The following is a 15409-nucleotide window of genomic DNA, read 5'->3' as shown; positions in this document are numbered from 1 at the left end:
CGCTTTGCATTCTGGGAACTAAAGCCTTTACATTAGGAACTGTGCAGTAGTTTGATATAGGGAAACTCTCTCTTCCAAAATGGAGATAGAGGATTGCATTACAGGAAATTAGTAAAATGACAGTCAGCTCTAAATTTGTGTGTTGGAAGCTGAAAAAACAGGTACTTAGTGCTGGCCCTGATAGAAAGGAGTCAGGGCATCGCAACTTAATGCATATGCGGCTATATAGCACCAGACCAGTGTACCCAGGCTGATCCCTGCTGTACTTGCCATGGGCATGTGGACATTGGAACTGGACCACAGATCAATAGTAGTGGCAGACCCGATGTAATGATCACCTATTTTACATCATATAAATGCCCGGGTGACTTAGAGGTCTGTGTACCGTGACTGTAGTAATTCCAAAATATTACTGAAATTCAGGGTAGATCCTCAACAACCCAGGAGGTGCAACATATATTCACTGCGGCCCCTATATGAGGGCTATGGATAGGTCACCAATATCATTTTCCAAGAAAACCTCTTTCACCGGCATCCAGTCGCGCACTCCGCTACAGATTAGGCCCAATGAATGGGCCTAGTCGGGAGGGGGGAGTGTCTTCAGGCTGAATTGTGAGGCGACTCGGCCAGAAGAATGAGCACCTCGCTTCTTTTTCTGGGAACCGGAACAAATCAGCTCCCGGAAAAAAAAGACCTGACCGGCTCCCATTGATTTCAATGGGAGCCGTCTGTTCGGTCAGGCTTTTGAGGCGGATACGGCCTCAAAATTCTGACCAAAATACTCAGTGTGAACTTACCCTAATACTTCTCACTGTTTGAAGCCAGTATACAAATGACTGTGTGTCTAGTCCTTTTCCTATGTAGCGCTGGGTAGACCTGTTTCCCCTATACGCCAATAATGTATGTAATAGAAAGGGAAGCAGTAGAGACTAGGGAAGTTACAGGTCAGATTCCACAAGTCCTATAGAATATAATGGATACAGGTTCCATATTGCATGTGAGCAGTGCTGCGGTACATCATAGACAGAGCCTTCTGCTTTCAGCTCTATGTGCTGGGTAGTACCAGTGGCGGCTGATAACAGCTGATCAGTGGGGGTGCTGGGTGTCAGATTCCCACCGATTTAATACTGATTACCTATCCTGGAGATACATCATCAGTATCAAAAGCTAGCCAAATACAGATGTCTCTAAGACCTGAATAACCTGAATATTAAGCCTTACATGTGTACAGTACAGTACAAGCTGCAGGGCTGTGGAGCCACAATACAAAGAAAATATTGAATTCTTTTTAACAACATTATATAAATATTGATTTGATACATAGTTTGTTACATATTTACTTCCACAGGAATTGAATTGCTAGTTATTTTCATGAATTGGAGGATTTTTTGCTGCCGCTGTCTGAGCGTGGCTGTCGGCCATTTATGAAGGAGTCGGGTGGTTGTCTCCATGAGGACATGACTAGATTTTTCCATTAACCCCTTACAGAAATTTTTTAACTGATTGTTGTAACACAACTAGCAACTGAGAAAAACCTTTAGTGTGTTCAGTAAGTGAACCCATCAGTGGTAACAGTCAGAAACAATAAATGGTGAATGATCAGGTAAAACAAATGTTTGTATGAAGACTTGGGTCTGATCGCTGCTTATTTATATAGCGTCAACATATGCCGCAGCGCTTTTACCGACATATCAGTATGTCTTTAGTAATTGTTGTTATTATGGGAATGAATGATTGTAATTATAATTCACTGTAGCCCAGCCATTTATTTGCAATTGTTGGCAACACGTTCCCCATTTACTGCCAACCAGTGACCATTTATCGGGTGATAAGGGGCATGTCTATATGGAGTAATGATCCTACTAACGTTCCATAATGATCCTGATGGCACAAGCAATTCAAAATTTGCTTGCCCAGTCATTGGCCAAGTACACAAAGCCAGGATTTCACAAGGAAAGTTCGCACATGACGTATTACACTAGGTTCACATTTGTGTCAGCCTTTCCGTTGTTCTGGTCTGTTGCAGGACATGAGCAAAGGATAGGAAGACAGCTACAACAGCGCCCACATACAGAGCTTGACGGACCCTCATTAAAGGGATTGTCCAGGAATTACAGTTCTGGGTCAGAACACTGGGATGGGTAAAACAAGCTTCAATTGTCCGGCTTATTCCGGCAGAAGTCCTCGCCACACGTGACCACTAAGATCAATCGGTGGCCTCAGTGGCCACTAGAAAGGACTCAGGATGTCACATCTCGACCCATTCCTGGGACCACTAAGGCCACCATTGGTCCTCAGCGATGTCGTGCGACAGTGGACAAGCTACTGGGCACCGCTGGCAGTGACGGACACTTTGGTGAGCACAGGAGAGTAGTTTTTTTTGTTTGTTTTTTATTATGTTTCATGTCCCCCGGCCTCCTGGCCCAGACGTGTAATTTCTGGACAACCCCTTTGAAACCTCCGGATGAAAAATTTGGACTTTCAGGACTTTTTCGTCAAGCGATGTTGGACACACACAACAATGGCGTCACTGGAGATTCTAATGCAGATGTGAACAGAGCCTTAATACGCAGCCGTGTCCGAGATCCCAGTGCAGACTTCCCGCCATATTAGTAAGCAGTGAGAACGCTTTATTTTAACTATAGAAAGCCATTACAAGCGCAATAATCACCACAGACACCCGGCCTAACACATAAGGCGGCAGTATCCGAGAGCCTGTGTGAGCTGCTGAGGTACCACAAGTCCCAGCATGGCTGACTCTACTTGTAGACAGTGTTACAGTATGGATATAGTTACTCTCCGACACTACAACTCCCAGCATGCCCTCCCTCACCGCATTTCCCGCTTCTGGGCTATGTTTCATTTCACACTTTGCATTACTTACAGCTCCGGGCCGGCCGCGGCTTTTTCTCTAGGTCACTACCGCTTCCGGCCGACCCGGATGTTGTTCTGAGGGGTCACCCGCGCTAGTGGTGACCCGGCGGGTGTTAGTAGTTAGTACAGCCGGCTATTGCTGGGAGTTGTAGTGCGCCTGTGCTAAGGAAGGCGCCGGGCGGTGGCGGGAACAGCGCGAGGGGAGCGCGTTCAGCCTCGTTATGGCGAGCCCCTGGTTGCTATAGAAACGACGCTCTGACAGACTAGTGTGTCGTCCAAGATGGCGGTGCAGCACTGGCTGGAGAGTCTGCGGGCGGCTAAGAAGACCTGCATCTTACAAGACGGTGACTGACCTCCTCCATACACCTATAGCCTGGGCTGGCGCCATGTTGTGTGCGGTGGTGACTACACGTGACTGGAAAGTACCTGGCGGATGGAGCGCGCGCCTTAGCCAATCAGCTTGCTGCTTTTATCCTCTCACGGTCCTTTGTGAAATGAGAGCCGGCATCTGATTGGCTGCTGTAGGCAGCTGCTCCACTTGCTCTGGGCTTTGGGTTTCTTTGTCATATGGATATAGGACACTGTCCTCTCCAGCTGGGACTCTATGCTGAAGGCTTATGTTACATTGTGTAGCATTTGGTGTTAGGTGGTCACTCCCTTTAAGGGGGTCTTCCAGCATTACAATATTGGTATACAAGAGAGTCATTGATGTTTGATTGTCGGGGATCGAACTCCTCGCCTTAGTAAGTGCCGCTGCTGCATTAGAGGCCATGGTCTATTTGCAGCTCCGTCTCATTCAAGTGAACAGGACTGAAATGCAATACCAAGCACGACCACTGTACAATGCACGGCACTGAGTGAAGGGGTCACAGTGTTCGATCAATTCCAACATCTGATCGATGCGGGTGCCGAGTGTCAGACCCCCAATGATCTGTCCTAAGGATAGAACATCAACATTTCAGGCTCAGAAAACCCCTTTAAGGCCCCACGTTACGGAAATGCAGCTTTTTTTGTTGCAGATTTTGCTGCCGTGTTTTGAGCCCAAGACAAGAATGGCTACAAATAGAAAAACAAAGCTATAGGAAGTTCTTATGTATTAAAAATGCAAGAATATCTGCAACAAAAAAGCTGCTTTTCCGCAATGTGGGGCTTTAGCCAAATAAAGAAAATCCATTGTATAACCCACGCACGCACACCATAATATCTATTTTCTGTATAATGTCCATAATTACAAATATTCACCCATTTAAAAGACATAAACCCAAGTCCCAAAATATAGAGCAGGTCCTGTCCTTATCTGTGTACGGGCCTACCAAAACACAGACTCCGTGTGCTGCGCTTTCCATTTTTAATGGACCTTACTGGTGTGTACGTTTGCACACTTACAATGTACAATTTAGATTATATTTTGGGATGTCCAAGTGTCTAGTTGGGGTCTGTGCTATGGGTATAACTACCAGGGTAGCAGACATAGCAGCTGCCATGAGGCCCAAAAACTAAGGGAGTCATTTCCACTATGGATGATGGAAGATGTGGAAAACTGAGTGTATCTCCATTACTTTATAGGGACATCATAATATCAGCAGGTGACATCATTATAAATATTTTCTTCATATGTATTATCCCCTTTATTTCTTCACAGGCAGAAGGAAGGTGCACTATCTGTTTACTGATGGCAAAGAAATGGCAGAAGAATACGACCTTAAAACCCACGAGCTGTTGGGTAAGAATGCTGTCGTTAAATTACAATGGGTCAAGGGGCAATATCGCCGCTCTGGTGGTGCCCCATGCCAACAACACCATATCAAGCTCAGTTATTGGCTGCAGCACAACATGCTACATGTCCGTATGGTTCCCCGGGTGTTAATCTAAATGAAATGGCTTCCGTGGGGGCCGACTCCTGGGGCCCCTGCTAGCCAGCTGGTTAAAGGGAGTACGATGTGTAGCATGGGGAATGCAGCAGTGCACATACTGAGGGTGATCAGCAGGGCTCCCAGCAGGTTCACATTACAAAGATCTGCAGGGCTCCTGGCTGTCGATGTTGGTGGATAACTCATTTAATATGTGGAGGTATAATTTATGCTACAGGGACAGAAAACACTCTGAGTGATGGGAGGCGCTATGGGGTCATGGCACGTTCAATTATTACTGTTGCAAATGAAGCCAGAATTCCTGCACATTTTCCAGGATTTCTACATCTTTGTTGCTTTGTGTCCTGTTCATAGTAAGAAAGTGGAGAGCGAAATCTTCCCTGGGAGCGTGTGGTCAGTGGCAGATTGAAGTTGGAGAGGCACCTGCCCCTATTGTTGGGCCTCTAGAACCAGACTTCTTAAAGGAGAGCAGTGCGAACGTAAGTCCATCTGACATCACTATCAATACGTGAACCAAATTAAGTAAAAGAGGTTCTCAAAAACACCATATAGGAGGATAGGCTATCCATATGAGATCAGTGGGTGTCAGCATATTGTATGGAGCTGGAAACAGGTGGCTTTGTACATTGTGCAATGACCATGTCATGTTATTGCAGCTTATCTCCTACTGACTTGATTGGTTCCTGATCTGCAATAACTTCATAGCCAGCACATAGTATATGGAGCTGTCTGCTTTCGGCTCCATACAATAAGTCGAAAACAGCTGATCTGTGGGTGCGCTGGCTATTGACCGCCCCACTGATCTGATATTGGTGACCTATCAATAGTTTATCTTGGACAAGCAATTTAATCATGACCTGTGGCAGCCGAACAGTTTTAAAGCGGGCCCAATTTTAGAATTGCTGTTATGTAATATACAGTATACCACTGGGTGCCCCTTCTTTTTACCTGAAATCACCGGACAAAAACTTCAGACTTTTAGGACTTTCTTGTCTGCAGACACTGCAGTGGAGACTCAGACACAGGTGTGAACATAGCCTGATACGTGTTTGTGGCTGGACTCTCAACCAATGTGATGTGTTTGTGTCCTCCAGCCAGTTTTCATGCGGAAGGATACAAAAACAAGTTTTCAATGGAGAATCCGGAATCTTCCTTACCCAACAGAGGTTTATAGTGTGACGGTGGATCAGAAGGAGCGCTGCTGCACTGTACGGACAACCAACAAGAAGTAAGACTCTTATTCTACATGTAAAACATATTCTGTCTTCTGCCACTAGTTATAACAATACCAATAATGAATGTGAATGACACGGTCACGTGTGCGGGCCGACAGTCCAGGCTGCAAAATACGGAACAGTTCCTATTCCTTTCTAATTTTGTGGCCCTGCTTCCTTAGCTGCTATTCATTTAATGAAAGGGGACACCTCACCTTTCACCTTCTTATTTAGAAATGGGTAGTCTAGCTGTTATGGTCTTGGGAAGCGGCAAGATGACCCCCGTAGATTAGGAAACACCCTCAACTAGTGGGGTCTGAGGGTTATCATAGAAGAAAGCCACAATACAGATGTGAACAGAGCCTACCTTATATGTGGAGTAAGTATCCTTTACCAGCAGATAAGTCTGCACATTTCTCCTTAGAACAATAGAGGGCGCTGTTGGAGAGGAGGCCACAGTACAAGTAATGATCTGCTCTTACTAATGCAGCTTGTGAATCCAATCCATAAAGGATAACACTTATTGTCGCTGTTCATACTGTATTAATTACAATACTCTTGACATAGCGCCAACATATTCTGCAGCGTCTTACAACTGGGAAAACCACAAACTGTAACATAAATAATACAAATATACAGCAAGACAAAAGGGAGAGGTCCCTGTTAATAGGAGCTTACACTCTACAGGAGAAAGGTCTCTGCCCATAAGAGCTTACACTCTACAGGAGAGAGGACCCTGCCCATAAGAGCTTACGCTCTACAGGAGAGAGAACCCTGTCCATAAGAGCTTACACTGTACAGGAGAGAGGACCCTGCCCATAAGAGCTTACACTCTACAGGAGAGAGGACTCTGCCCATAAGAGCTTACACTGTACAGGAGAGAGGACCCTACCCATAAGAGCTTACACTCTACAGAAGAGAGGTCCCTGCCCATAAGAACTTATACTCTACAGGAGAGAGGACCCTGCCCATAAGAGCTTACACTCTACAGGAGAGAGGACCCTGCCCATAAGAGCTTACACTCTACAGGAGAGAGGTCTCTGCCCATAAGAGCTTACACTCTACAGGAGAGAGGACCCTGCCTATAAGAGCTTACACTGTACAGGAGAGCGGACCCTACCCATAAGAGCTTACGCTCTACAGGAGAGAGGTCTCTGCCCATAAGAACTTATACTCTACAGGAGAGAGGACCCTGCCCATAAGAGCTTACACTCTACAGGAGAGAGGTCTCTGCCCATAAGAGCTTACACTCTACAGGAGAGAGGTCTCTGCCCATAAGAGCTTACACTCTACAGGAGAGAGGACCCTGCCTATAAGAGCTTACACTCTACAGGAGAGAGGGCTCTGACCATAAGAGCTCACACTCTACAGAAGAGAGGGCTCTGACCATAAGAGCTTACACTCTACAGGAGAGAGGGCTCTGACCATAAGAGCTCACACTCTACAGAAGAGAGGTCCCTGCACATAAGAGCTTACACTCTGCAGGAGAGAGGTCTCTGCCCATAAGAGCTTACACTCTACAGGAGAGAGGACCCTGCCCATAAGAGCTTACACTCTACAGGAGAGAGGACCCTGCCCATAAGAGCTTACACTCTACAGGAGAGAGGACCCTGCCCATAAGAGCTCACACTCTACAGAAGAGAGGTCCCTGCACATAAGAGCTCACACTCTACAGAAGAGAGGTCCCTGCACATAAGAGCTTACACTCTACAGGAGAGAGGTCTCTGCCCATAAGAGCTTACACTCTACAGGAGAGAGGTCTCTGCCCATAAGAGCTTACACTCTACAGGAGAGAGGTCCCTGCCCATAAGAGCTTACACTCTACAGGAGAGAGGTCCCTGCACATAAGAGCTTACACTCTACAGGAGAGAGGTCCCTGCACATAAGAGCTTACACTCTACAGGAGAGAGGTCTCTGCCCATAAGAGCTTACACTCTACAGGAGAGAGGTCTCTGCCCATAAGAGCTTACACTCTACAGGAGAGAGGGCTCTGTCCATAAGAGCTTACACTCTACAGGAGAGAGGACCCTGCCCATAAGAGCTTACACTCTACAGGAGAGAGGACCCTGCCCATAAGAGCTTACACTCTACAGGAGAGAGGTCTCTGCCCATAAGAGCTTACACTCTACAGGAGAGAGGTCTCTGTCCATAAGAGCTTACACTCTACAGGAGAGAGGTCTCTGCCCATAAGAGCTTACACTCTACAGGAGAGAGGTCTCTGCCCATAAGAGCTTACACTCTACAGGAGAGAGGGCTCTGCCCATAAGAGCTTACACTCTACAGGAGAGAGGTCTCTGCCCATAAGAGCTTACACTCTACAGGAGAGAGGGCTCTGTCCATAAGAGCTTACACTCTACAGGAGAGAGGTCTCTGCCCATAAGAGCTTACACTCTACAGGAGAGAGGTCTCTGTCCATAAGAGCTTACACTCTACAGGAGAGAGGTCTCTGCCCATAAGAGCTTACACTCTACAGGAGAGAGGTCTCTGCCCATAAGAGCTTACACTCTACAGGAGAGAGGGCTCTGCCCATAAGAGCTTACACTCTACAGGAGAGAGGTCTCTGCCCATAAGAGCTTACACTCTACAGGAGAGAGGTCTCTGTCCATAAGAGCTTACACTCTACAGGAGAGAGGGCTCTGACCATAAGAGCTCACACTCTACAGAAGAGAGGTCTCTGCCCATAAGAGCTTACACTCTACAGGAGAGAGGACCCTGACCATAAGAGCTTACACTCTACAGGAGAGAGGTCTCTGCCCATAAGAGCTCACACTCTACAGAAGAGAGGACCCTGCCCATAAGAGCTTACACTCTACAGGAGAGAGGTCTCTGCCCATAAGAGCTCACACTCTACAGAAGAGAGGACCCTGCCCATAAGAGCTTACACTCTACAGGAGAGAGGTCTCTGCCCATAAGAGCTTACACTCTACAGGAGAGAGGTCTCTGCCCATAAGAGCTTACACTCTACAGGAGAGAGGTCTCTGCCCATAAGAGCTTACACCCCCATACACATGCATTCTTCCCTGTGTTCTCAGGAGAGGCGAGTAGGCTGCTGACATTGCAGGTTCTCTGCTGGCATTCTGCCATCGTAGAAGTCATACTTCTATAACTTATACTCTCATATTAGTTATACTCTCGTATCTATTCTTGTTGAAAACATTACATTAATTATTTTTTCCATTTGCACCTATTAAAAAAAGAATGTACCGTTTTGGTCTGTAAAGGATGGCGCTGTCTGTCATTACGTATGCTACCCACCTATGTCTCCCTTCTGGTGTCCAAGCATGGGGTGGTGTTAAAGCTAAACATTCGCCCCTCAGCCAGCTTACATTTCAGGGAATGCCGGGCATGTACAGGGAGCGGCTAAAGTCATGTACGGATTGTCAAAGGGCATGCCCAGCTTATACCGAACAGGGACACTGTGTAAGCAGCACCATATTAGGCCACCAATGGGGAAACCTAGATGGGCAGACAAAGCAGATGGCAGTAGTAATGGCGGGGGGACGATGTGTCCAACTTGTATAAACGGCAAAGTAATGAATATAAGACTTTATAGTGAGAATAGATTATTACTTCTATGGTGATGGGATCCTTTAACAAACAAGATACCCTACCATTCTTTCCCTCAAAATCTGCCAACAGGGGGGAGACAGGACACCCCCATGTCTCCTCTCTAGTGCTCCTGCTGCCTGTGCTGTTCTTCATTGAAGTCGAAGACGCACAGCCGATACGTAAATTTTTTTTTCTACTTTTTAATGTGGCTGCAGATTGTAATTTGGGACACTAAACTCTCAGTCCATAAGCATCTGTGGCTGGTTTTAGGGTCCTAAATTACCCTGATAGTTTCCCTTTAAACCGTAGCCCCCAAAGCAAGAGATGCCATTTGCAACTATGACTAGTGCAGGGACCTTGCCCTGTATGCCCAAGGACTATCATGACATGGGATAGAGGAGGCAGATTGGAAGCGGAGTCCATGTGCCGCTTTAATACCTCTTATCCTGTTTTCTTGCTAGGACACACTTTAGAGGGAATAGACAAGTGACTAATGCAGGCTGGTGGAGCGCGGGGCGGCCTGCATGTCCCGGCACCTCTGGCGCGCTGCGCGTTATCAGCTGGAACAATGTAGCAGATATATTAATTGTGAGGAACACTCAGTCATTGGATTACTTCTCAGTTCCTCCCTGTCCCAAGCAAAGTTCTGTGCTTTGTATAGTCTTTTTATCTATCATTGAGGAGTTAACACTTCTTTAACATGTCTTTGTGTTCATCTAATCTCTGCTGTTTAACCTTTGACATCTCCCTTATTATCCACGTCTGCCACCTTTGCCAAATACCAAGAGGAGCTACATCACAGGAAACTTTCATCTCTGTCGGAGCACATTCTGCACCCAGTCGCTCTCCTTGTGTTCTTTTCTCTAGATTTGGCATTTATTAATATTACAATAACCTGTGTTATATGGCGGCCACCGAAGCCTGGATAGGAGAGTATCGAACGTGTAAGACCTGATGTGAAATGTAGGGAAATCAGGACTTTGCAAAGCTTATGGACCAGAACATCTTCACATCTGGTAGGGGGCTAAAAGAGCAGGGCAATATGGTGGCTCGGGGGTCAGATTTAACCAAGGGTGCTCATAGTTCCCCCATGTTGGCTGGGTCTCCCACACTCCATAAACCTATTGATAAATGACTTAGAATGTGAATTGACACTCTAAATACAGACAGAGACTGATATGATGGACGCCGGTCTCCGCCGCACTGCAGAATATTCCCCATGACCATCTTGAGTAATACATTGTATAACGTCTTATTGTATTGAGCGCTGTCTATGCAGTGTCTTGGTTTGTACTGTAGACATTCTTGCCACACGACGGCCCCCACTTTCACACACTTTGAGAAATCGCAGACCTATCAGCTGTCTAAAATATCTCCCTCCACGTCTGATACCACAAACGTGAGGGAACAGCCAGTCACTCGCAGAGATTCCTGCTAGTCAGACCGTAAACCAGTAAGTGCTAAATCTGCCATGTGCTTTAAGACTGGACCCACACGGGGAAGTTTTAGGGGCCCACATGGTTTAAAGGGTGCCCAGTTTCTGTGCTTTCTTGTAGAAATAGGGCTGAATACACACATAACATAGTGTGCAGATTATCCACATGCATTTACCAACAAAAACTTTCCAGATTTTTTTTTTTTTTTTTTTTATCTACAGGATAGGTCACAAGTATCTGATATGTTTGGATCTGACACCAAGACCCCGCACCGATCAGCTTACATTGGAAGCTATGGCTGTGGACTGGGCCAGTAGCAGCTTTGCTCCTATTCAAGTAATAGGCTGCAGTACCCCAGTGTCACCACTATGCAGTGCCTAGGACTTAAATAGAACCAGAACTGCTTCCAGCCCCATCCATTGCAGGAGACTAGGGCAGCTGATCCGTGCAGGTTCCAAGCATCGGACTGCAACAGATCAGATACTGGTGGCTCTGTGAACTCTTTGCCTTACAAAGCTTCTATGTTTTTTTTCATTTGGTTGACTTCTAATTCCAAGTTGTTCTGTGTTCACAGGTATTATAAAAAGTTTTCGATTCCCGACCTAGACCGATGCCAGCTGGACCTGGACGAGAGCGCCCTAAGTTTTGCTCACGCCAATAATACTTTAATTATAACTGTAAGTAATGAATAATGTATAGATAAGAGAGTGGTCATCTCAAGGAAAATGGCCAGTATACTTCCCATATACCGCATTGTGTCAGATCACTCCGGCTCGCCCTGGACCACTGCAAAAAAATAAAAAGTACCACAACGTACCGGTTAGTTTTTTTGGTACTTGCTTTAGCCTAGGTTCCAAGCAGGTGGTCTTCTGGATAGGTTTCACTGTACAATGTTCTCAAACAGCCCTGTGTCATGTGATGCTTTTTAGCCAATCACAAAATAACAAACAAGGATTTGAGGGGCTATAAGGTAATGACAGAATGCCAACAGATAAATAGGGTCGTGTCTTGTAGGGTAGTTTCCATCTTGAAGGCATGGTCATTGCTCCAAAGAAGTAAGTGGCAACACCCTCACCTCCAAAGGCCTTGTTTGCATATTAACAGAAAAAAATCTATATCTCGACAATGGAGACCCCGATTAGATCGATTCAGGTGACCCTACTTAACAAGTATTGCCGAGATATCGCTGTTTTTTGTTAATAAGTAAATGAGCTCTTTGGAGCAGTGAGGGAGTTGCCACTTACCTCTTTGCAGCAATGACAACACCCTCGTTGCTGCAAAAACCTCCTTTATATATTGAAAAAAATGGCAATATCTCCTCAATGGAGGCCCCAATTCACGAACAGGAAAAACCCATTTGATTCAGGTGACCCTAACCTATCTATCTGCAGGGCTGGGTTGATCTGCTGGGAATCTGTGACACTCCCTTTAAATCTCCGCCATGCAGGAATTTATATTATGATAAATGGTGACCCTTAGATGTATCTGTATACCCCGCTGTGTTCATCTCGCAGAGGAAAACACAGTGACAGGATCACTTTAAGTCCTGGAAGTGCAGATGTGCGTCCCATATGTTCAGTGACTTCATGCGGATGACTTGCATTGCTGTTTGGGGGATTTTGGTATGTGTCCAGAATGTTTCTCCCACCAAATAGGAAAAAAAAAAAAAAGCTCATTTCAAGCTATTTACTGCCGACACTTCCAGCCTGTCCTGTAATTATTAACAGCTCCCCTAAAAATAGAGAATCGCTCATGTCTTAGGGTATGTCGTAAGGGTTAAGGCCTCGTGAAATGTGCTGGTTGTCACAAGACTTGGAAGAAATGCTTTACAGTCGCCGCAAAATGTAAAGCTTAAAGCGTTCCGAGCTGTGAAAAGATCCCATTAAAGGGGGTTACAGGGTTTCAAAAACACTGCCACACCTGTCTGCAGGCTGTATGCGGTATTGCAGCCCAGACCTGTTCACTTCAATGAACCATACAGGACTATGTAATAGAGGGAGATCTGTCTGGGTAGGGGCTCTTAACTCTAATTTCTGAGGGCTGTATGTGCTATTATCTGTTATAGGTGAATAAAGGAATTGCCTCTCTTTTAAAGGGGTCGTCTTATCACAGAGAACCCCCTCCAGGATGATCACCCAGGGTCCTCTTCCCCAGAAACTGCAGCCATCCAGGCTATACCCCTGCAGTAAATGGGATATGAAGTCTACATCCTTGTACTATAGGGATGGCTCAAGACTGATAAAACATGAGTTGCTTGTACAGATTTGTGACCATCCCATTCATCAGACTGGGCCTTGCACAAATCCATGTTCTTGCTGGCAAAAGAGCCTCATTCAGATGATGGCACAGAAATTTCTGCATCAGGTCTTCGGCATACAATATAACCTTAAAGGGATCCTATAATAGGATACCCCTTTTTTTTTTACTAACATGTAGGAATAGCCATAAGAAAGTCTATTCTTCTCCTACCTTTAGATGTCTTCTCCGCACCGCCGTTCGGTAGAAATCCCGGTTTTCTTCGGTAAGCAGATGAGTTTTCTCACTGCACTGGGGGCGGTCCCCAGCGCTCAAACAGCACTCAGTAAGCTGTGTAAGTGGCCATTTTCTTGTGGCTGCTTACACAACTTAGAGTAAGCGTCCATTTTCATGTGGCCTGGGCATGCACAGTCGGCTCTGTCCGAGGCCTAGAAGATTGAAACCCAAGACGGAAGAAGACACAGGAAGAGGCTGTTCCAGGAGAAGATAGAGGCGGCGCTGGAGAGTTCTCTCCCAGCATTGCTGTGAGAAAACTCATTTGCATACCGAAGAAAACCTGGATTTCTACTGAATGGCGGCGTGGAGAAGACATCTAAAGATAGGAGAAGAATAGCCTTTCTTAAGGCTATTCCTACGCGTTAGTCAGAAAACGGTATCCAATGATAGGATCCCTTTAACAGTATAGAGGTCATAGTTCATGACAGCCTGCATGGCCTATGGTGGTCATAATACAGCCAGTATTTGATGATGATTTGAACTGAGTGGGAATCCTATCTATCTATACATCTATCTATATAAAAAAAAAACTTGATAGTAGTTGAGACTTTTTTAATGGCAAACTAATAATGATGACAGATTACAACGTTTCGGAACTCTCGGCTCCTTTCTCAAGTAAATTGAAAACCATTTCTGAAGGATGCATATTTATGTACAAAAGGACACATAGGGATAGAATTCCAGGAGGGAGGGGGGGGAGGAGGTAGAGGGTTATTAGCTATTGGTAGAAACAATGTAAACAATTCCAGGTTCTTATCAGTTCTCAGGTCAGTGATTTCTGTAAGATGCCATAAACCCATGTGACAGATTTAACCCCTTCTCCAGTGTTTGAAGCAGGGTCATAAGTTTATACTCATAAATCCATCGCTCTTTCCTTGATTTAAAATTCCCTCTTAAAACCAAAATTTTCATGTGATCGGTGATACTATGATCCTCATTGCAGAAATGTTTTGACACGGGAAGGTCCAGTCTTCATTTTCTAATTGTATGGTGATGTGAATTAATTTGCATTCTAAGCTGCTGTCCAGTCTCTCCCAACACACAGATTTTCAGTGAGACATTTGGTGCACATGATCAAATACACTACATTAGGTGTGCTGCAGGTGAACATAACTCGGATTTTATATTCCCTGTTAGAGTTTGGTATCTCTATCCTGTCAGTATGTGAGGGCAGGTTTTGCACCTTTTCTGTCCGCATGGAAATGTTCCTGTGTTAGTTGGAGGTGACAGTGAGCTGCTGACAACCATATTCCTGAGGTTTGGTGGGTGGCTGTAGCACAGGAGAGGGGGGTCTGGAAATATGGATTTTAGATGGTCGTCTTTTTGCAGTAGTGGATGTAATTTGCGTGTGATTCCTCTCAGCGTCTCCAGGTGGGGGTTATATGTGACAACCAGGGGCACCCGATTGTTTTCTGTTTGGTATTGTATTTTAATAAATCTGATCTTGGTATTCCGGTGGCCTTGGTGATGGTGGGATGGAACTGGTTGAATTGTTCATGGAAGGTTTTCAGCTGTTATTCAGACCCAGTCCAAATGATCAGGATACTGTCAATGAAGGTTTCAACTACTGAAGACTATCAAGTTGTTTTTTTTTTTAATATTTCCTACCCACTGGCTAACTCGGTACAAGAACAAACATTTTCATCTATCTATCTATCTATCTATCTATCTATCTATCTATCTATCTATCTATCTATCTATCTATCTATCTATCTATCTATCTATCTATCTCCATCTTGATACATTCAGTAACTGGTGTTTCTCTCTCATAGTATCAGAAACCAAAGGAGATTCTCTCTGTGGAAGAAGAATTGCAGAAAGAGCTGAAGTCTATGAAATCCACTTCTGAAGGGGACGTTGAGTGTAAAACTCAGTGACGTGTGAAAAGTCTTTCTTGTGTTTCTAGTTTTGTATTTTGGAGAATAAATCTGTG

The 15409-nt window shown here is 45.3% G+C and overlaps 2 protein-coding genes across 4 annotated transcripts in view; one reads left to right on the top strand and one right to left on the bottom strand.

Moving 5' to 3' along the window:
• Positions 1-3275, bottom strand: part of POLL (DNA polymerase lambda) — a 17339-nt gene extending 14064 nt beyond the window's left edge. The window contains exon 1 of one of the 3 annotated variants that reach the window (XM_075258677.1): positions 3228-3275. The gene's annotated coding sequence lies outside the window, so the exon portion shown is untranslated. Of the gene's footprint in view, positions 1-2833; positions 2926-3227 lie in introns of those variants that run through there. The other 2 variants (XM_075258675.1, XM_075258676.1) reach the window with 2 other exon arrangements.
• Positions 2965-15409, top strand: DPCD (deleted in primary ciliary dyskinesia homolog (mouse)). The gene is made up of 6 exons (XM_075258678.1): positions 2965-3218; positions 4517-4597; positions 5100-5224; positions 5840-5973; positions 11519-11621; positions 15249-15409. The coding sequence occupies exons 1-6, from the start codon at positions 3155-3157 to the stop codon at positions 15351-15353; spliced, it is 612 nt and encodes a 203-aa protein (XP_075114779.1). The 5' UTR covers positions 2965-3154; the 3' UTR covers positions 15354-15409.

The sequence above is a fragment of the Leptodactylus fuscus genome, chromosome 10 (assembly GCF_031893055.1).
Source record: "Leptodactylus fuscus isolate aLepFus1 chromosome 10, aLepFus1.hap2, whole genome shotgun sequence".
NCBI lineage: Eukaryota > Metazoa > Chordata > Amphibia > Anura > Leptodactylidae > Leptodactylus > Leptodactylus fuscus.
This window is presented reverse-complemented; position numbering and strand designations above follow the sequence as displayed.

Bases quoted from the DNA above. Each gene is read 5' to 3' on its own strand.
- DPCD (XM_075258678.1), top strand. From the start codon at position 3,155: ATGGCGGTGCAGCACTGGCTGGAGAGTCTGCGGGCGGCTAAGAAGACC. The intron at 3,219-4,516 runs GTGACTGACCTC...ATTTCTTCACAG, and splicing joins GACCTGCATCTTACAAGACG to GCAGAAGGAAGGTGCACTAT. The intron at 5,974-11,518 runs GTAAGACTCTTA...CTGTGTTCACAG, and splicing joins GTACGGACAACCAACAAGAA to GTATTATAAAAAGTTTTCGA.